This window comes from Dipodomys ordii, unplaced genomic scaffold (genome assembly GCF_000151885.1).
Source record: "Dipodomys ordii isolate 6190 unplaced genomic scaffold, Dord_2.0 Scaffold11, whole genome shotgun sequence".
Classification (NCBI taxonomy): Eukaryota; Metazoa; Chordata; class Mammalia; order Rodentia; family Heteromyidae; genus Dipodomys; species Dipodomys ordii.
Genome location: NW_012267227.1, coordinates 15906292 through 15928546, shown reverse-complemented (window position 1 = coordinate 15928546; position 22255 = coordinate 15906292). Strand labels below are relative to the sequence as shown.

Here is a 22255-nt window from a genome sequence, read left to right as displayed (position 1 = left end):
AAAGCCGGAAGTGGCGCTGTGGCTCAAGTGGTAGAGCACTAGCCTTGAGCTGAAGAGCTGAGGGACAGCACCCAGGCCCAGAGTTCAGGTCCCACAACTAGACCCAAAAAACAAACAAACAACAACAAAAAAAAAAAAACACAGAAAACTGAAGCGCTGTTGTGGCTCAAGTGGTAGAACGCTTGCCTTGAGCTGAAGAGCTGAGGGACAGTGTCCAGGCCCAGAATTCAAGCCCCATGACTGACCAAAAAAAAGCTTCAGCAGAGTACCTCTTTGCCTCTTAATTAAATACTGCTGTACTCTATTAAGACTATTATTGCAACAGAATATTAAAAATTTTATAGTGTGCTTTAAACACATGTTTGCAAGCTGTATTTTTATTCCCTATACTCAAAATTATTTTGTAATTCCATAAAGTGTATATCAAGCAAATAGTTGCTTAGGATGTCAGGTATAACCTAGTGATTAGCAAAGTAGAAATGTTACAAAGTAAAATGCTACTAGATGGCCAGTCTTGTATCTCTTGATGATTCTTCTTTTTTTGGGGGGGGGTCCGATCATGGGGCCTGAACTCTGGGCCTGGGCGCTGTCCCTCAGCTCTTCAGCTCAAGGCTAGCACTCTACCACTTGAGCCACAGCGCCACTTCCGGCTTTTTTTTTCCTTACGTGGTGCTGAGGAATCGAACCCAGGGCCTCGAGCATGCAAGGCAAGTGCTCTACCACTGAGCCACTTTCCCAGCCCCTCTTCTTTTTTTTTTTTAATCAGTTGGGGGGCCTGAACTCTGGGCCTGGGCACTGTCCCTCAGCTCAAGGCTAGCGCTCTACCTCTTGAGCCATAGCACCACTTCCCACTTTTTCTGCTTATGTGGTGCTGAGGAATCAAACCAGGACCTCATGCATGCAAGGCAAGCACCCTACCACTGAGCCACCTTCCCAGCCCCTCTCTTGATTATTCTAATGTGTATATTTCATGATGTATGTAAGCAGAGTTACAGCTCTTTAATCTTCTCTTTTTATGTCTATTGCTTTTCTCAGGACCATGGTTTTTTGGTGAAATCATTGATGGCAAATTGGGTTACTGCTTTTCCTTTGGGATGTTTATTGATGGACATTTCCTACAAGGCAGTCTAACATTTATAAGTGGGATTCTCCAGGTAAGAAGCCAGACATACAATCTAAGAAGATATACACCTCACTGGATCCAGTGCATAACAGTTATGAATTAGATACAAAATCTCAACCTCATGACAGTAGCTCAGGACTATAATCCCAGCTACTCAGGAGACTGAGATTTGAGGATTGCCATTCAAAGACAGCTGGGGCAGATGCTTATCTTCATAAAACTACCAAAAAGGCTGGAAGTGCAGCTGTGGCTCAAGTGATAGAGTGCTAGCCTTGAACAAAAAATGCACAGGTAAAATACCTAGGCTCTGAGTTCAAGCCCCAGGACCAACACAAAAATCCCCAAAGTCTTAGTAATCTTATTACTTTACTTACAAGATACTCTAATAATTGGTGTTTTTGCCTCCTTTGTTTTTGCAATATTCCTGTGTCTGCTTGATCTTATCCAAAAGGCCATTTGTATGTTGTGTTACAAGTGTGATTAAAACATTAAAAACCAGACATCTTACCATAAGACAGAATGTATCATACTCTCAGGAGCCACCAATAATGACCCCTTCCAGGTTTTGATCTACTAATGGTTCTTTTCTGCTTCTTTTTCCAGTTAGTGTTTTTTAACATACCCTTGATGGCTTATCTGTGTTGGAGTCTGCTGCAGCGATGCTTTGGTCACAACCTCAGATCTCATCTCCACCAAGGAAAATACTTGAAAATCGTACCTGTCCACTTACTTATGCTACTGCTGTACATCTGGCAGATTTATTCCTGCTATTTCCTTCATGTGACATATGGCACTGTTGCACTTTTATTCTCCCCTTTGCGGACCTGGTTGACATTGCTTACACCTGTACTGGTTCATCGTGTGTGGACACTGAATTCTGCTACATTTGGAACCTTCATGGTGCAGTTAAAAAGCCATCTGAGCTCCTGAAAGCTGTATCCCACCACTAGCAGATGGGCAGAAGTCTAACCTCCACATCTGTAGCCCCGGTCCCTGTCCCAATAACAGGTGGAAGGCCACTATGAGTGGGAAAGCTTCGAGGAGCTACTTACAGGTGAACACCTGCACGCAGGAGAAATTACTACTGAGGAGTGAACTGCAGAAAAGTCTTAAATAATGACTTTGATTCCTTCCTCCCCTAAGGTGGCACAGCTAGCCCTAGTCAAGGGCATCCACTGGGTGAGAGCCCGGTGTGTGTCTCAGATCCACTGGGTTTGTTAAGAGTTCTTCCTTGTAAGGGATCCAGCGCCAGGGCCTGGAAATCAGCAGGTGTCAAGGCCGCCATTTTTGGCACTGGGAAGCTGTGTGATCTTGGGTCAAACCCTGACTCTCCCTGAGGTATCAGTCCCCAGCCCTGTCTTCCCACAGGATTATGGGCTTTGCGCTGCCTTAGTCGTGGTGGGGGAGGGTGTTTGCAACTAATCAAATAAATGAATGAATGACGAATAAGAAACAATCCCGGACCTCAGCCTCGCAGTGTAAACCAAGCCTCTGGGAACCGGAAGGTGGCGCTGAGCGCGCGGAGGGGCGTGGCCAGATCTTGGGGCGGAAGGGGCGGGGCAAGGAGGGTTGTTGCCGGAAGTGGAGCCGCCACGGCGAAGCTTCTGGCCTCGGCGGGCGAGCGACTGACTGACATGGCCGGGGTCGCCGCGGTCCCCACCCGGGAGCAGCTCCAGCACCTGGCGGCGGAGCTGCGGCTGCTGCTACCGAGAGTGCGGGGTGAGCTGACGCAGGGGGACGGGGCCGGGGCGGCTTTCGGGGCGGGCGGAAGAAGGGGCTCCGCTCACCTCAGCCTTTCCCTCGGGCCGCTGCGCCCCTCTCCCCCCCGCCACCCCCTTCAACCCGGACACGGCCAGTCGGCGAAGCCCAGGAGACCGCCGAGGAGTTCCAGTGGGACGCGTTCTGGAGGAGACTCAGTGAGTGCCCCCCCCCCCGCCCCGCTTCCCTCACACCCTCTCCCCGCCTCCCGGGAACACCTCGCCGCGCCCGGCTCCCCAACGCGCGGCGGTCGGGAGTTGATGGGCACTTCGCCTTCGAAGCCCGTGCAGCCGCTTAGCACTTACTCCTTCCTCTGCCAACCCTCCAGATGAGGCGGCCGTGAAAGTGTCCGGGGAAGCCACCACCCTCACCGCGGTCTTCGCTCGACTTCCTGCGCCGTCGCCTGCGCCATCTCCACAGGTGGGATCCTCGGGCTCCCTCCTCACCCCTTGGGAATCTGCTCCTTCTCCCTGCACCGTTTTACTCTCTAGCCGGGAGAGTTACTTTCCTTATCTGTCACAAGACGGGAATACTAAATGACTCAGTGCCGCCTGGCGTAGAGGAGGTAGGGCTAATACATCCAATCTATTTTTATTTAATACGTAATATCTAGACGATAGAAAATTCAAGACATCGAAGGGTGCTAAAATGTGTCCATCATCCCACTCAAATCCCTTTTCATTTCCTTATGTATTTTACACATCTACACATTCTCGTTCGTTTATGGATCTGCCCCTGGTTCTCTTTACAACAATATTAGATCGTCTTGTAAATGCAGCTCTTGGATCATCCTTTTAATTTATTTTGAAAGTTTTGTGAAGGATTTATTTTAGTATTGCAGGGTTAAAAATTAGAAAAGGACAAACATTTCCTGTTCCTCATGCAGGAGCAGAGAGTTAGACTCCTGGACTGTCCTTTTAAGAATAAACGATATAGCTTGAAAAATAAACAATATAGCAGCACTTAAAAAATTGCCAAAATGGCTGGGGATGTGGCTCAAACGACTCCTAGTAAGCTGGGGCCCAGAGTTCATTCCCTAGTACAACAACCTGGGTGGGGGGGAGGGTTGCTCAGTTGTTTATAATGAATGGCTTATCTGTGCTTGAGTGTTGCTGTAATGCCAGATTCCCATAAAAGATCTGTACATTCTGAATCACTGTACTTACCTCATCTCAAACTGGTGGCAGTTTGTCAGCTGGTACCAATTTAGACCATACTTTACTAAGTACTGGTTTAGAACTTAGCAATGGCACGAGGAAAGAAAGTTTAGAAAATCAATGACAAGGTAAACAGTCAATATTTAGCATCATTCTGTCCATGTTAATTATCTTTAGTTACATATTGTAATTCTATTGTGAGATGCACACACACACACACACACACACACACACACACACTTAAGCCTCCCTACTTGGTTAATGGTCCTATATAAGGGTTGCTACTTTTTGTGAGTTTTTTGTTGTTTGTTTTTTTGTTGGTGGTGGTCATGGGGCTTGAACTCTGGGCCTGGGTGCTATCCCTGAGCTCTTCAGCTCAAGGCGAGGGCTCTACCACTTAAGCCACAGTGCCACTTCTGGTTTTCTGGTGGTTTATTGGAGATTAGATTCTCACAACCTCTCCTGTCCAGGCTGGCTTTGAACTGTGATCTCCAGATCCTCAGATCTCAGCATCCTAAGTAGCTAGGATTACAGGTGTGAGCCACTGGCGCCCAGCTACTTTTCTTTTTTTTCTGTAAAAGGCCAAATAGTAAATATTTTGGTCTTTTTAGCTACTCACCTCTGCCTTTGTAGTACAAACATAACAGTAGACAGTATATAAAACAATGCGCTTGCCTGTGTCTAATAGCATTTTGTTTACAAAAACTGACAGTAGATCTGATTTGACCTTTGGGCCATAGTTTACCTAACTCTTGACCTAAGATATGGTGACCATCTCATGACATATCATGGATATCTTTGAATATAGCATAGCAGAAATAAGTTTTCCTGCTGTTGCTTGATGTTTTATTGAGTTGTTAGCCAGTATCTGGGGTCCAGCTAACTTCTTTCTGGTATGGGATGACTCTCAGTAGGACTTCCAAAGCCCTATTATGATACTGTTGCTATTGTATAGATGTCTGCTCTCTTCCTCAGTAGGTGGGTTGACTGTATTAATCTAATTTATTCTCTCTTTTTTTTTTAATTCCCTTTTTCACTCTGGAACTGATCTGTCACTTTGTAGGAAACCCAGAGAATCTGTGAGCAGGTCCATGCTGCCATTAAGGCAATTGTTGCAGTGTACTATTCTCTTCCTAAGGATCAGGGTAAGTCACTATGTGTATATTAACATTGGATGTATAGGACAAATCTTTGCTAAAATAATGGATTATATATATAGATACTTTTATCTTGCTCCAATGTAAGTATTTAGCTTCTTCTGTAGAATGTAGCCAGTGACAATTTTATAAGGTAAGTAATCTCTGTATGCTCCTTTAGTAAGGTATAAATGCTATAACTTTCCATTTCCCCTGGGCTTGCCTGATACATAAGACTTTCACTGGTTCTTTCCTCTCCAACCAATTCTAACTGTTGCAGGAGCTAGCTGAATCTCAGCTCCATACCTAAGTCACATCTATTCTCCTCTACTCATCATATCACACCCTATTTCCATGTTCCCTCATGGTTGTTTCCACCAGCCCTGCCTGTAAGTCTATGCCCTAATTATAATCATGCCAAATTATAAATGAATATAGATCTTCAAGGTTACTCACACATGGTTTAGATTACCAGTGTATTTTCCACATTTATCCAGGCTCAGTATCTCTAATGAATGAATGCATATTGTCATAGAAAGATTTTATTCTAAATCTCTAGAAGAACAGCACTAAGGACTGGTGGGAAGGACAGAAAAATGACATGGAAATATAAGAAGACTTTTGTGCTGGCTCTTTATCTAAAGCGTGTTCTGTACTACTTCGAATGGTGACATTTTAGAAGGGGCTTAAGCTGTTACCCTTTGTGCTTGGCCACAGGGATCACCCTGAGAAAGCTGGTCCGCAGCTCTGTTCTGGACATCATGGATGGCATGGCTCAGCTTGTGGAAGTGCTTCTTACCACCCCAGCTCAGAGGTAGTGATACCACAGTGTGGGTTAGCAGTTAATGGATTTCCTTGACTTGGGGAGGAAAGTCCTCCTGACAGCAAAGTTATTGCTAGCTGAGTGGCATCATTGGTTCATACTTGTAATCCTAGCTACTCAGGAAACTGAAATCTGCGGATCACAGTTCAAAGCCAGACTAGGCAGGAAGTCTGTGAAACTCTAATTTGCAATTAATCCTCAAAAAAACTAAAAGTAGAACTGTGGCTCAAGTGATAGAGCTTTAACCTTGAGCAAAAAGGAACACACACACACAAGAAGTTATAGCTGAGAATAACGACTAGCAGGAAAGAGCGTTTTACAGAAGAATCTCGTTTACTGATATTTCCTTATTGATTCCATTCTTCAGCCCTGAGAACAATGACCTTATTTCCTGCAACAGTGTCTGGGTTGCATGTGAGCAAGTGCCTCGAATACCAACAGGTGGGTAAGAGTGTTAGGGGCACCACTGACTGCTCACAAATGCAGAGCAACCTCTTGTGTCTAGCTCCTAGTTTTGTGACATGTTTATATTTTAATTTCTATAGAAATTAGTGGAAAAATATATATGTAATTTAACATTAATATTAATATGTAAGTACTGATACTTTGCCACACCTTATCTTTTTTTGGCAGTGAGTAAAGAAGTGGGGTAGAGGACGGAGGGGAAGGGCCAAAGGACAGAAACGATAGGAAATCTTCTTAACACTCTTGAGTAGCAGGGGATATTTTATTTTAAACTACTACACTCTATTGACCTGGATATTTTCTTCAAAAGAAACAACATTGGGCCAGGCACCAGTGGCTCATGCCTATAATCCTAGCTACTCAGAGGCTGAGATCTGAGGATCGAAGCCAGGCCCAGACAGTAAAAACCATGAGACTTTTATCACCAATTAATTGCCAAAAAGCCAGAAGTGGAGCTGTGGCTTAAGTAGTAGAGCACTAGCCTTGGGCTAAAAAGAGTTCAGGGTTAGCACCCAGACCCTGAGATTAAGCCCCAAGATGGGCACACATAGAGGAAGGAAAGACAGAAGGAAGCAAGCAAGCAAGCTAGCAAGCAAGCAAACATTGTTGATTGCCATTTGCAGTCTTACAAGAATTATTGTTTTTTTTTCCTCTAATTCTAATGTTTTTATTTTTCACTCACAGATAACAAAGCTGCAGCCCTTCTAATGCTGACCAAGAGTGTAGATTTTGTGAAGGATGCACATGAAGAAATGGAACAGGTAAGCCGGGCGCTGGTGGCTCACGCCTGTAATCCTAGATACTCAGGAAGCTGAGATCTGAGGATCACAGTTCAAAGCCAGCCCAGGCAAGAAAGCCTGTGAAACTCTTATCTCCAATAAACCAGCAGAAAACTGGAAGTGGCACTGTGGCTCAAGTGGTAGAGCACTAGCCTTGAGCTGAAGAGCTGAGGGACAGTGCTCAGGCCCAGAGTTCAAGCCCCATGACCGACCAAAATAAATAAATAAATAAATGGAGCAGGTAAGGGAAGCTCTGTCTCTGCTGGTTATTGGAAGGCAATCCTTGATGAGGAGATGAGAATTGGTAATAAAGAGGGAGTTTCCCGAGCACACGAAATAAGTCCATTCTCCTGTCCCATGTTCTGTGTTTTCTATCTCTTATGCTATGCTGCTGTGTAGGGTAGTGCCATTCCTCTCTGCTCCATTGCTGGACAAGGAGATTAATAAAGTGATTGAACTCTAGCCATTACTGATGTGGATACTGAGGCGGACAACTCAATTGTGGTCCTAAAAACATAATAGGACTTTTTATTTCATTGGTCTATATGATGGCATGTCTTAGGCTGTCGAGGAATGTGATCCTTACCGTGGCCTCTTGAATGATTCTGAGGAAGACAACTCTGACAACCACAGTAATGAGGATGATGCATTGGGGTTTCCAAGCAATCGGGACTCATATTGGTCAGAGGAGGACCAAGAGCTCATAGTGCCATGCCTTGCACTGGTGAAAGCATCCAAGGCCTGCCTGAAGAAAATTCGGCTCTTAGTGGCAGAGAATGGGAAGAAGGACCAGGTGGCCCAGCTAGATGACATTGTGGATATTTGTGATGAGATCAGCCCCAGGTAAGTACATTTCTTACTTGAGAGTGAGAATGTTCTAATACCAGCTTGTGCTGTCACCACAAGGTTTCACCCTAGTTTTAAAAATATTTTGAGGGTTAAGAATGTGGCTTAGTGGTAGAGTGATTGACTAGCATGCATGAAGCCCTGGGTTTGATTCCTCAGTACACATAAGCAGAAAAAAGCTGGAAGTGGCGCTGTGGCTCAAGTGGTGGTGCTAGCCTTGAGCAAAAGAAGCTCAGGGACAGTACCTAGGCCCTGAGTTCGTCTCAGGACTGGCAAAAATAAATACAAATTTAAAAAAATGTTAAACTGTATAGGAAAAGTACTTCAGTGATAATTTTTACAACCTTCATTTGTATTCATATATTTTCTTTCTTTTTTTTTTTTTTTTTGGTCCGTCATGGGGCCTGAACTCGGGGCCTGGGCTAGTCCTCTACCACTAGAGCCACAGCGCCACCTACAGCTTTTTCTGCTTATGTGGTGCTAAGCAATCAAACCCAGGGCCTCATGCATGCAAGGCAAGCACTCTTATCACTGAGCCACCTTCCCAGCCCGTTTTCTTTACTTTTTTTTTTTCTATACTGACTTAGTTCTTTTTTGTGTATGTGTCAGGCCTTGAATTCATAGACTTGTACTCTCACTCAATTTTTTTCTCTCACAGCTGGCACTGTACCACTTGAGCTACACCTCTATTCCTGGCTCATTTCTCTATAAATAGACTGAACATTTTTTACTAAAACTATTTTGAGAGTTAGTTATGGACATCAGTGATATTTCTTAAAAACAAAGACATTTCTACTGTCACATCCAAGTTAACATTGAATATAATAATTATGTTATAATATTTATATTGTATACTGTAATAGCTGTATATTTTGATTTCTATATTTGTTTATAAAATATGTTCTAGCTGGGCGCTGGTGGCTCACGCCTGTAATCCTAGCTACTCAGGAGGCTGAGATCTGAGGATCGCGGTTCAAAGCCAGCCCGGGCAGGAGAGACCGTGAGACTCCTATTTCCAATAAACCACCAGAAAACCGGAAGTGGCGCTGTAGCTCAAGTGGTAGAGCGCTCGCCTTGAGCTGAAGAGCTGAGGGACAGCGCCCAGGCCCAGAGTTCAAGCCCCACGATCGACAAAAAAAAAAAATTAATTAATTAAAAAAATAAAATAAAATATGTTCTATAAATCTAGGCCCCCCTATTGCATTTGGCTGTCATCTGTTTTTTTTTTTTGGTCTTTGTAGGGCTTGAACTCAGGGCCTGGGCACTGTCCCTGAGCTCTTTCACTCAAGGCTGGTGCTCTACACTTTAAGCCACAGCGCCACTTCCAGTTTTCTGGTGGTTAATTGGAAATAAGAGCCTCCTGAGTAGCTAGGATTACAGGCAGGAGCCTGTCTTGATATGAACATTTTTAAACAAAACAGATTAGATTGTCTTATAGAACCTCCAGCCATTTGAACTTTTGATTATTTTGTCATTTCTGGAATAGTCACTTTTTCCTTAGTCATATCCAAGTGGAAACAATCACATTGAGCTTGTTGCTTTGTGTGTTAAATGGTATTTTTTGCCTTCTGCTTTTAGTGTGGATGATTTGGCCCTAAGTATATATCCACCTGTGTGCCAACTCACTGTGCGACTCAATGTAAGTACCAGCTTTTAGGGTAGTAGCTACAGACCTAATTAGTAGAATTTATTAGTCATTACTGTGCATATTGTCATACTTGGAGGCAAATATAACAGTAATGTTACAATTTTTCATGTGTTTGTGTTGGACAAATAGTGGCTTAGTTGAATTATAATTGCCATGAGCTGTGTTCTGTCTTCTATAACCACCTGGGTAATATTTGGAATACCACAAAGGTCTTAGAAAATGCTGCTTTGAAAAGAAAACCTGAATTACGGCTTGGGTTTTTTTGCTTTCATTTTTGTTGTTAATTAGTAATACCTGAATTTGAAATCGCAAATTTCTAGTTTCTGATCTAGGCAAGTGTAAATGTTCCATCAACACACTCTGTTCTAATATGAATACTTTGGGTAATTTAACTGATTAATTGAGTTCTTTATAAAGATCTGACTTTTGTATTCTTTCAAATACTATGCCTTTTACTAGAGTTGTTTTCTTTTAAAAAATCTCCAGTTCATATCCCCAATGGATTTAAAAAAAATTAAACTGCCCAGTGAACTTATATTTTGTAGTCAGATGTAATAGTTCTGATCTTATATATCAGTTCTGATTAATTTCTGGAAGTTATATTTGCCAAATATATATTCATTATGTTCAGATACCTTGAACAGAATAGAATTCTTTGGGGAGCTGTTTTTTGTGCTCCCTAGGCAGGTATTCTACCTCTTGGGCCACATCTCCAGTCCTTTCTTTTTTCTCTTTCCTTTCCCATTACTTTTTTTTTTTTTTTGTCTGCATAGTAACTCTTAAAAACTTGACTTCTTCATGGACTAGTGCGTGCTCCATGTCTACCCCAATAAAGTATCTTTCCTACTCAAAAAACAACAACAAACTAATTTGACTTCTTTAAGAGCAGTATGTTCTTCTTAGTTATCCCAAACACAATATCTACAATATCTACTATGCTTACATATGTATTATGAATTATAGCATCTTTATGGGGACTAGTAATATGGCTTAGTGGTAGAGGGCTTGCCTAGCATGCATGAAGCCCTGGGTTCAATTCCTCAGTACCACATAAACAGAAAAAGCTGGAAGTGGCGCTGTGGCTCAAATGGTAGAGTGCTAGCCTTGGGCAAAAGAAGCTCAGGGACAGTGCCCAGGCCCTGAGTTCAAGTTCCAGGACTGGCAAAAAGAAAAAAAAAACTTTATGTTGTTTTGCTTTTTTTGAGGAAATTAAACCCTGAATTCCACGCATTCTACATTTGTGTTCTGTCACTGAGCTACAACGCTGGCTCCCCATCATAACTATGGCTCTTTTTGGGGGGTTATTGTTTTAATGACAAATGTACATTAGTAATTTCTGCTTGATATTATGAGAAATCAGCAATAGAGAAAAATTTAGGTTACATTTATTTTTCTGTTCTGTTTTTCAGCCTAAAAATACTTAATTTTTTATTTTTGTTGGTCATGGGGCTTGATCTCTGGGCCTGGGCACTGTCCCTCAGTTCTTCAGCTCAAGCTAGCGCTCTACCACTTGAGCCAAAGCGCCACTTCCGGGTTTCTGGTGGTTTATTGGAGATAGTCTCACGGAGTTTCCTGCCAGGCTGGCTTTGAACATGATCCTCCGATCTCAGCCTCTTGAGTAGCTAGGATTGTAGGCGTGAGCCACTGGTGGCCCAGCTAATTTTTTAAAACATATACATTATTTTGTAGAAACAGTTATAATAAGTTTTACGTGTATGTTTGATATATATAAACATAGGTCCTTTAAGATATTTGCACTCTCTTTTTCTTTTAATGAAAACCTCAGGATTAACTTCTCTCTCTCTTTTTTAGTCTGCAAAACTTGTATCTGTTTTAAAGAAGGCACTTGAAATTACAAAGTAAGTGTAAAGACTTACAAAAGCCCCAGGGGCTTTTGAGAAAAAACAAAAAAACTGTCTATCTAGCCATTCTCACTAAGCTCCCATTTTACGGAGTGGGGAAGGGTGAATATGGAGTTTTCTTTCAGTTTCAACTGTGGAGCAGCTGAGTTCCTATGTGGAATCTTGCCATTTCTCTCTATAGATTCTTCTTTATGCTTTCCTTGGGGTAGATGTTCTCTTGATGCTACTAAATTGAACTTTTCTTTCCCCTGCTTCCTTTGCAGAGCAAGTCATGTGACCTCTCAGCCAGAAGATAGTTGGATCCTTTTACTCATTAATGCCATTGACCACTGCATGAACAGAGTTAAGGAACTCACTCAGAGTGCAGCTGAATTATGAGTTTCAGGCTCATTCTTACTCTTTTCTTTCCCTCTTTTACATTCTCACCCAGGTCTTAATATCTGCTTTTAAGTAGAGCTAGAATAATTGCTGGATAGAAAGGGAGTTGCTGTCCATTATTTAATAAAAAATTATTATCAGAGATTATTGGCTATCCAGATTGGCAGTTATTTATAAGCCATATGAGTGTGATGTATTTTTGTGCTAAATACAAAAGATAATTGCGTAAGTTTGTTCCTAAATTTGCTTGCGGAGATTCCTAGGGAAGCTGCCTTATTCCTAATTTGCAGTAACATGTATTGTTTCACTGCTGAAGGTGTTGATGTTAAAATGCCAAAGATGAGGCTCCTTTCAGGGTTTTTTGAGAAATGCAGTCTGTTGAAACCAAACCTTTCTTCCTTTCTTATGGTGTGGTACTAGGGTTTGAATTTAGGGCCTTGCACAAAACCTACTTTCAGTACTTACATGATATTCTTAGCTATAGTCTTTCTGATTATTAGCCCACCTTATTCCATGCCTCTGAAATAAATTGGTATTGTGCTAATTTGGTAGATTTGTCCACTTTATTGAACAGATTTGTTACATATGTTTGTATTGTTTTCTTGTGTTACAAAATGATTGTGACAATACCTGAGCCTCCAAATCTCAATACACTCTGAAAATGAACTTTGAAAATCTGAGTACCTTTTCAAAGACTACTTTTTGACCCTTGATCCCCAGTCATTTCTATTTGAAGACAACTTGTCTTTCTGACTGCCCTAAGCTGTGGGTGACAGGAAAATGTCTTATCTGGTTTCTGGGAATCTAGCTTTGGTCTTGTTGACAGTTCTGCTCAGTTGGGCTGGGGACTCATTATCTGAGAAGCAGATTTCCCTCCCCTGCATGTTTTGGGTTTAGGTTATACTTCAAGGGTTTGTTGGGGAGAGTGGTGATAGAGGTGGAAGTCTAAGCGGAAAGTTCAGGGGCTTCTATGGTAATGCTCTTGTAGCTGGTTAGGTTCTGGAACATGTCACAATCCATTTCCACAGTGAGCCAGTGGAGTCCCAGTTGTGTCGGTGTGAACTGGACCTGGGTGCGCAAGGTGTTTCCAGGCCACACGGAACCTAACCTGAAATAAAGCAGACAGGTACTGACTGTCTCCCAGATTTATTGCTCTTCTGATCCCAGCACTGAGCCTTTCTTGCTTGAAGAGATGGACTATGAGGAAATAAACACCTAAATACAGTACTGTGAAAACAGTCGTAAGGAAATAGAAGACAGTGTCTTCCTACCTTGAGCAACTACATAGTTCAAAAGAAAAACACCCTAAGAACTTTCAAACTGCATTGTTGCTCCTTTATCAACTGTGACTCATTCTTTTTTAATTCTTGGGAATGCTATTAGGGATATGTTTAGAAAATGCTGATAGTTCTTCACCCCTCACTCTTAAACACAGTGGGTACAGCAGGCACCTTGAGAAGATGTCAGTGTGTCAACAGGTGATGGTTAAAGACCTGTCAAACCTCCTGCTTTTACTGTATACCTTCTTTAGTGACAGAGGAAATGGCACACATTTCCTTTGAGAAGCTTTCTCTACAGTGGCCTGGGAGAGACAAAATCTGGGTTAAATATTGGCAGTGCCTCTTCTCATCTTACTGTCCAAAGTGACAGTTTCATGAGGCTGAGGCAATGGCTCTGTAGCTAGCTGCCAGGGATCTCAGGGAAAGTAGATAGGTATATTGAACTTTAAACCTTATCTAGCAAAAGATGCAATGGACATAAAGAAGAGATTTGGAACACTTAGCACTAACAAGGACTAATACCTAGAATACATGTGAACTACAAAGGTGGCAAAGGAAAGAACAGACTGTTCACAGAGGAGGAAACAGAAAAGGTTAACAAGCATATGAACAATAAACATTAGTATATGAGACAGGAAGAAAATAGCTGGAGATTACTAGGAGCAGCAAAGAAGTGGGACTATAAAATCGTGCTGAAGCCTGGTGTCGGTGGCTCACGCCTGTAATCCTAGCTACACAGGAGGCTGAGATCTGAGGATCGTGGTTCAAAGCCAGCCCAGGCAGGAAAGTCTGTGAGACTCTCATCTCAAATAAACAACTAGGAAACCGGAATTGACACTGTGGTTCAAGCGGTAGAGCTCTCGCCTTGAGCTGAAGAGCACAGGGATAGCACCCAAGCCCCGAGTTCAAGCCCCATGACTGACAAAAAACAAAAAACCCCAAAAACCTCATGCTGATTGCTGTACCCATTCTGCAAATCTATCTGGTGTTAAACCAGAGCAGAGAAGATCCTGTAACCCAGCAATTGGATTCCTGGGTATATATAGCCCCTAACCTCACCAGTGTTTCAAATAAGCATATAAGACTTGGGACTGTTCACTTGAATAGTGTGGTGTCACACTGTTAGGGACACTCGATGTGTAGAAAGTGGGGGTGGGGCTGGGAAGGTGGCTCAGTGGTAGAGCGCTTGCCTTGCATGCATGCATGAGGCCCTGGGTTTAGTTCCTCAGCACCACATAAGCAAAAAAAGCTGGAAGTGGCGCTGTGGCTCAAGTGGCAGAGTGCTAGCCTTGAGCTGAAAAGCTGAGGGACAGCGCCCAGGCCCAGAGTTCAGGCCCCACGACTGATTTAAAAAAAAAAAAAGTAGGGATATACATCAATGAAATTTAGCAGAAGAGATAGACTTGATATGTGCATAAATCTTAAAAACAGTTCTGAGTGAAAAAGATGTAGAAGTTAAAAGTTGTTGTGAAGTAGCAGTATATTTTACATATACTAACGAAAGGCTCCACACCCCAAAGAATATAAAGAGTAGAAATGAAAATAGAAAAAGGAACTAAAGAAAGTATCTATCAGTATGCTGATTAGTGGAGCACAGTGCTGAAAGGCAGTGTACCTACCTGTGATGTCTCCAGTACCTAGCCCTGATCTCCCTGCATTATTCACTAGCAATACCTGACTCTTCGTCATGACCAGGAAGCATCGAGGGCACATGATTGTGGTCTCTGTTAAAGCATTTACATACGTAAACTCCTTTAGTCTCATCTCCCTGCAAAACTCAATTGTCCCAGGATGAGAGGCACTTGATAGCTTTAATAGTTGAATTCAACTTCTGGAGATATTTGATATAACCAAGAAGACAGGTGGTGGTTTTAAAATTCTGTATTTTGGGTCTCCACCTTTCTGACCAGGTAAGATCTTTTGGTGAATGAGAAGCATGTAGTCTCTTACCTGTACCTCCTTTCTTTGTGAATTAGCCCCCTTCCAAAGATGGAGATCATGCAGTCCTTCACAGGGGAATCTAAGGAGTTATGGATGCTGACTGAGACTGTAAGAGGCTGAAACTGTTTCGCTCCCTCTGGCATCTGTAGGAAGAGGCAACATGTGGGGTGGTGCCATAGTCAAGGCTTCTGTGGTAAACTCCCTTATCTCCTTCAAACCAACACAGCTGACTTCTTGACCTTCTGTCTTTTCCCTTCCTATATTGGCCCTTACTCATCGCAGACAGCCCGCAGTGGTGCCTCTTCTCCACACCTTGGAGGGCTTTTTGTCTTTGGAATTCAACTTGGTAATAATTCATTATTCGTCCTCAACCCACCTCTCCAGCTTCACCTGTTTTTCCTGTTACTAAATTACACTTCTGCCTTGCTGGAAACTTTCTCATCCCCAGTATCTCTTTCTGTCTTCAGTGGCTTCCCTTACCTTTACACTTAAAGTAAACCCATTTTTCAAGGCCCAACATAAATACTAGCTCTTTCATGAAATTGTCCCCAAGCCCACCACTTGAAATCAGCCCTCTACTTCACATGATTTTGGATCTCTTTTAAAGCATTCATATAGAAGCCCAACTGCTGTGTCTCTCTTACCAAATTATAAGTTCCTCCAGGGCAGGGATCAGATCTCATTCATTTTAGCCAGAGTAGGCTGGTGGAAAGAGGGCTGGACCAAGAGTCATGAGTTTTTAGAACTTCTTACTTTTCTGAACTTGAGCATGTTGCTCTTTCTACTTGTTTTCCTCATTTGAATAATGGCAACAGTTCCATCCCAGGGATGAGCAGTTTGGGAGAGGATTGGTGCCTACCTTGATGACAAGGTGCGGTCTACGAATGGCAACATCTTCTTGAGCAAAGCAGCTGAGGCTTGACTCGGAGTGGGTTGCCACTGCAGTGATTCTGAGGAACGTGTTCTCAGGTGGGTTTCGCTCAAAGTGGGAGAAGGACAGGCTGGTGGTTATTCTTGTAACTGAAACACATGACAGAGTCAGGAGACCTGTACTTTACTACCTCACTCCTATTTGGCCTTCAAGACTCAGTGTAGTGTGACTCATTTGGGGACAGCCTGGTGTAGCCTGGATGAGATGCTCTTCTGCCTCCCACTCTTGCTCAGAAGTTTCCTCACTACTGTGATGGGTCTGTTTGCTTATTTGACTGCAGTTGGAATGGTGGTTTTCTCCCCTTAGCATTAGGTCCAGTAACTATATGTTGAGTAACTGAAGGAGAGAGCATAAGCACCAGAAGACCTTTGGTGGTGCCAGGGTAAAGGTAGGTGTGTGTGGAAGGGTGTCTGGTAGAGCCATAGACAGTTACCCTGGTTGGCCCTGAGCCCAAGGGACTGCTTCTCCCTCCACAGATCAGCAGCAAGGACTCCACTGTAGTACACAGCTTGGGCTCCAATCACCAGTTGCACTATCTTCTCGTGGTCACTGGGGTTAATCAGGGTGACTGAGAGCTGGGCATCTCCTGTAAGGGGGAGGGAGCTCGGTGCTTCCAAGAATAGGTACAGAGGATCAGTCTGCTCAAGACTTAAATGACGGATGTCGTTATCTTTTCCATGTTTCATTCTCTCTTTCTGGACTCTCTCCAGCACCTCTTTTTCTTCAAGAGAGCCTGAGGAATAGAAGAGACAAAGCAGGGCTCTTATATACTAGATACAGATCCTTAAAAACCCAGGATTTTGGCTCAGATGCCAAAAATGACACAAGCTTTGCAAATGCCTAAGGCCACATTTAACCACAAAAAGCTTGTGTAGGCAGAGCTAAATAAACAGATAGAGCAGATACTATCTTGGGATATGATTTCCAAATGATATAAAATTGTCCCCTGAGTAAGGAGAGAACAAGCTGTGAGACAAACACTGTTGTTGAGGACAGTTTTGCTGGGGATTGAAGCTTCCTCTGTAGGAATTTGGACTTAATCCAAAGACCTTGGAAACCATGGACTATTTTACAGTAGGGAGCCAGTGGTAGCAAAATGATATATTTTGGGAGTGCTCATTTTGGAAAGTGGAAGTTGGGAAGGAACCATGAGAAAGAGACTGGAGATAGGGAACAAAGTGAGCGAGCTAACTTTGCAATCCTGTAGTCAAGCTGAGAGGAAGTCCTGGCTTAACTAGACAGTGGGAAAGAGCTTGGGAGACAGTCAGGCAAGGATAGTGTGTGATGTTTGGACAAATAGATGAAGAGCAGCGCCATTGGCTAATGTGGAGGAAGAATTGGGAAGTATTGGAGGAGAGGAAGAGAGAAGAGACAATATCCAAAGTGTACTAGGGCTGGACTTAGTATTGATTCATAGCAGCTTCATAGCAGCAATTCTCAAAGCTGGAGGGGTTGGGGGAGAATGGCCCCAGGGGATGTGCAAAGATGGCTGAAGACTTTCTGTGGTTGTCACAACTAGTACATGTAAGTGTGCTGGTATCTCATGGAAAGAGAGGCCAACAGTGCTGCAAATGTTCTATGATGTGCAGCTTTCTACAATGAAGGGGTCTCTGCAGGACGCTTTCTGGTCTACATCACTTTGCCTCATTTGCTGTTGCAGATGCTCAGAAACCTGGCCCCTCTCCCAGCCAGTACCTTCAGGATACTTGTAGTTGTGAGTGATATCCTCACAGCGGTCACTGCCCACAACCTTGGTGCTGATATTGTTGCCAACATATTTGGTGTTGGAGTTAGTCAACTCTAGTTTTCCATCCTCACAGCACTTCCAGACTACACACGAAGCATTTACCATGGCAAAAAGTTCTGACACTGCAGGGCTCAGTCCCAGTGCTCCCTCCTTGACTGCTCTGACTGGGACCAGATCACAGGACCCCCAGCCTGAGGGAGAGAAAGGTCAGTCAGCAAGGAAGCAACTCGCAGAGCTCTTCTCTGCTTAGAGCTGCATCACACTGGTCTCTATCCTAGGAAAATACCCTGTTTTCTCCTTCCAAGGATCAAGGTCAGAAGGTGGGTAACTGGGTGGGATTTCTAAGAGGGCATCACAGAGATGAAACTTAAAAATAATTTTGGTTCTGTGCTATCACTGGGCCCTCTCAGAAGCTAGACAGGAAGGACTTCAAAGAAATATACTTTATAGACAGGAACTCCTAAGATAGCTTTCCTCCTGATATGACTACAATGAGTCACTTTGGTTTAGTACTTGCTGTGTGTCAGGCTCTCTTGACAGTTCTGTTCTGCAAGAAGTACCAATGTTTTATGCTTGCTTAAGTTTCCTTCAGAGGGCATCAACCTATCCTATGATTTTCTTTTCCTTTTTTTTTCTTTTTTCTTTCTTTCTTTTTTTTTGTTGTTGTGAGACAGGGACTTGGACTCTGCACCTGATGCTTTGCTCATTGGCTGGTGTTCTACCAATTGAGCCACACCTCCAACCCCTGTGATCTTTTTCATCCATAACCAAAACCTTAGAAATCACACCCTGCAAGTCCTTACCCCAGCACATCCACCAGCCATCTAAGACTTTTATTCCTTCATTGAGACATAACTCCTTTGTTGCTCAGAGGTGACCTACAATCCTCAACAGTTTGTGACTGGAATGGCTGATATCTTTACTCCCTGTCTGTCTTCTGCTGGCCATCATCATTCCTCCTTCTTCTATTTTAGGGAATGAAGACCTCCTTTGACCACTTGTGGCTCCTGCTTCCTCTCTGAGGGACACCCCGTCAGCTCTTGCAGCTCTGCATAGACATCTCCCCACCCCTGTTGGGTTTACCTCTTGGATAGAGGATCTGCCATCCGTCATAACCCTGGGGCAAATCAAGCCTGGTCATCCAGCACTCTACAGAAGTCTGAAAAACCCTGAAGATAGCAAAGGCAAAAACTCAAATGGAGGGAAAAAGGTATAGAGGAGGCTCTAGCAGTGTAGTTTAGAGAGTTGTCATTACCATGGGGATGGGATAATACTGTATATAAGTGGCTGTGACACTCCCAGGAAGTGATATGCTGAACCACCTATCAGCATCAGTCTCCGAGAGTCCTAAAGGCATGCTCTCAACCAAGAACCACTTAGGGTTTAGGGCTTCCATTGAGTTTAAACAGAGCTTATGTATGCCTTTTCTGGTCTGGAACCTCATCTCCATTGGGCTTCTCACCAGATTCGGCCTGTCTGGCTTTCTCCATTCTGCAGCCCCTCCTCATTGTAGTACTCGTCCACCTGCAAGCCCCCGCTGGTGCCCTGGGCTGAGGTGAATGTGGTAACAACACGGGCCGGGATTCCCAGGCATCGCAGTACTGCATGGAAGAGGCACAGAGTATCAGAGGTTGCAGAGAGACTTAGGCTAGGGCAAGGCTGCATTGTGAAAGACGAAGGTTTTCAGCATCCTTGTGGGCAAGTTCTGACTTAAATATCTGGTGTGAGTGTATGGGAAGAGGAATAGAGGTACCAGGAAGTAAGATTCTAATTCCCAAGAGCAAGATGTATGAAGGCTGATCAATGAGGTCCAAGTTACATAGCACAGAGTGGGAGATGGTTGGGTAAAGTTTCTGGAGGAAAGTGACCAAAGGAGCAGAGTTTGCAAACAGGCCCAGCTTGCAAGGACAAAGATGCAGAGACTGGTGGGAAGAAACACCTATGGGTATGATGAAAGTGGAGGAAGTTGCTGGGTACCAGTGGTTCACACCTGTAATCCTAGCTACTCAGGAGGCTTAGATCTGAGGATCATGGTTCAAAGCCAGCCCAGGCAGGAAACTCCATGAGACTCATCTCCAAATAACCACCAGAAAACCAGAAGTGGCACTGTAGCTCAAGTGGTAGAGCCCTAGCCTTGAGCTGAAGAGCTGAGGGAAAGCGCCCAGGCCCAGAGTTCAAGCCCCATGACCAACAAAAAAAAAAAAAAAAGTAGAGGAAGTCTAAAAAATGGAGACAGCACCAGCTTTTGAAAGTGTTTCTCCTTCATGAGAGACCAAGGAACAAACCCAACATGCAGGATGGATACTGTACTGCAGTGACTAACCCATGCATCACCTGCTTTGTACCTGTGCAAGCAACAGCAGCCAGTACCCAGGCCTGGCTTTCATGCACTGGTCTCCCTCGGCCTGTGAGCCACTGCCTCAGGATGGGTGCGCTGCCCCGGCGCTTGTTCAGCAAGGCCCTCTCCTGGGTGGCCTGGCTCTGCGGAGTGGACAGGACTCTCTTCTTCTTGAGAGCGTGCAGCTGTTCAAGGAGATAGATGGGTATTAGTGCGGGTCCTGCCGCAGGACATTTTGCAGGCTCATTGGAAGCCTCAAAGCACTGAACAGAAAGATCCAGGACTTCTAAAGCCTGGGCTTAGCCTGGGTCCTCTGGGTGGTCATTTCTAGAGCTGAGGATAGGACTTCCCCTTCTACTTCAGTCCTCTAGTGCTGGCCACAGAGAGGAGCACAAGAGCCAACCTTCATTAGGAGCTGGATCCACTCTTCCTGAGCTTTCCCTGCCCTGAGTCCTGCCAGGTTGTCTGTCCTGGGTCTTAGCTACCACTTATCCCAAGCTTTCTCTCCCTCACAGACTGGCCTTGCCACCTCATCACCTCTTCAGAAGAGACCTCAGAGGCGCAAGAGGAAATAGAGAACACATTGCTCCACTGAGAGGGTTTTTTGGAACAAGGCAAAGCACCATATCACCTTAGGAACATTTTGGCATAAAGAGAAATCTGTACGATCACTGCAGCAACAACAGCCGACTCCCACACCTCACTTTGGGTGAGCAAAGCTACGTGTACTCACCAAAACGCCCCACGCTTGGGCCACGTGCATGGGCTGGCTCCACTTCTCCAGCTGCTCATCCACACCCTGCAAGCCAAGGCTGAGGTCCACGACATCGGTCTGGAACTGGAAGGACCGCACAGAGCCAATATGAAGGTCTGCAGGCCAGCCTTCTCATTCCACAGCATAGTCTTCCTGTCCTCTCATCCTTCACTCAGATTCTATGTGAGATCTAGCTTTCTTCCTCTGTCTGTCTCTTTGTGTCTTTCCCTCTCACTCACTGTGCACCCTAACCCCTGTGTATCAGTCCTTTGCCTGTTCTGTGGTCTGACTCTCTTGATAGGATAATCATGTGTAGTTTTGTTTTCATTGAGGAAGCTCCTGTGACAGCTCAGGCTTTGGAGTCCCCATCCCAGACCCCTGTTTAGGATTGAAGATGGTCACATGATCCCTCGGATTAGAGATTGTAGTAACATGACCAGGTCTCTAGAAAGACAGCAGAGAAGCACAGAGGACACAGCCACAGATTTCCACTGCCTGTGAGGACAGAAGGAATCATTCAGAAGGTTGTAAGAGAGGAGTATTCTGTGGCATAGAGGAGGGAAACAATTATAAGAGTGAACTCTGAGCCATTTATGCTGTAGAACTGGTTGATAGGTTAGCTCGAGGGAAGAGAAAGCAGTGGTTTGGATGTCAGGCCAGGGCATTGGATCTCTGTCCTGTGGATAGTAGGGATTAACAGAGTTTGGATTAGCCACAGCTTTTCGAACAATAACTCTGGCAACTGTAGAAGATGGTGCAATGTGGCCCAGAGGAAAAGAAGGCTCCAAAGGGCTAAAATGGTTTGATAAAGAGATGGCCTCATGACCAGGGGCTTCTGGGCCTGCCAGCTGTGTCTGGTCTGCACATTGATAGGATAGCTACTGTCCCTCCCCTCCCCCCAGAGGTTCCTGTTACCTGGCCAAAGTTCCAGGGCTCTTCCTGGATGAAATCAGCTGTGCCCAGGTAGATGAGGCCATTCTGGTTCAGCACATACTCAGAGCGTTGAGCCTCATTCTGTAGAAATACAGGGTCATCTGGCAAGAGAAGCAAGAGAAGATGAGGGTCTGGGGATGACAGACCTGACCCTCTCCCCACTCCAGATAAGGTTTGGCTGAAGGCTAACCTTGTAGTTCTGGGCCTAACTTTTGAGGAAGAAGTATCTCTCGGGGAACTCAGTTCAGAGACTCTGGGTCCGTCAGGGGGTGGCCTGAAAGGCCAAAAAGTTCCCAGAAGAGCTCACAACCAGAGCACTGCTGCGCCAAGAGAAATGGGCAGCAGCCTAGGGAGCA

General features: G+C 44.3%; 3 protein-coding genes across 4 annotated transcripts in view; 2 read left to right on the top strand and 1 right to left on the bottom strand.

The window, feature by feature from the left end:
* Positions 1-2563, top strand: part of Tmem62 (transmembrane protein 62) — a 27371-nt gene extending 24808 nt beyond the window's left edge. For both annotated transcript variants that reach the window (XM_013010280.1, XM_013010281.1), the window contains exons 13-14: positions 1036-1154; positions 1727-2563. In XM_013010280.1, the coding sequence (XP_012865734.1) occupies positions 1036-1154; positions 1727-2053 (446 nt within the window). In that variant the 3' untranslated portion in view covers positions 2054-2563. The remainder of the gene's footprint in view (positions 1-1035; positions 1155-1726) is intronic.
* Positions 2564-2691: 128 nt separating this feature from the next.
* Ccndbp1 (cyclin D-type binding-protein 1) lies at positions 2692-12519 on the top strand. Its single transcript, XM_013010229.1, has 11 exons — positions 2692-2842; positions 2980-3039; positions 3210-3301; positions 5102-5183; positions 5892-5988; positions 6365-6438; positions 7147-7223; positions 7804-8084; positions 9666-9726; positions 11548-11594; positions 11861-12519. The coding sequence occupies exons 1-11, from the start codon at positions 2758-2760 to the stop codon at positions 11973-11975; spliced, it is 1071 nt and encodes a 356-aa protein (XP_012865683.1). The 5' UTR covers positions 2692-2757; the 3' UTR covers positions 11976-12519.
* Positions 12520-12627: 108 nt separating this feature from the next.
* Positions 12628-22255, bottom strand: part of Epb42 (erythrocyte membrane protein band 4.2) — a 15200-nt gene continuing 5572 nt past the window's right edge. The window contains exons 4-13 of the mRNA XM_013010228.1: positions 21882-22000; positions 20946-21050; positions 20220-20397; positions 19337-19475; positions 18958-19043; positions 17823-18065; positions 16561-16860; positions 16056-16216; positions 15206-15339; positions 12628-13083 (exon numbers count right to left, since the gene is read on the bottom strand). Coding sequence (XP_012865682.1) covers positions 12921-13083; positions 15206-15339; positions 16056-16216; positions 16561-16860; positions 17823-18065; positions 18958-19043; positions 19337-19475; positions 20220-20397; positions 20946-21050; positions 21882-22000 — 1628 coding nt within the window. The 3' untranslated portion in view covers positions 12628-12920. The remainder of the gene's footprint in view (positions 13084-15205; positions 15340-16055; positions 16217-16560; positions 16861-17822; positions 18066-18957; positions 19044-19336; positions 19476-20219; positions 20398-20945; positions 21051-21881; positions 22001-22255) is intronic.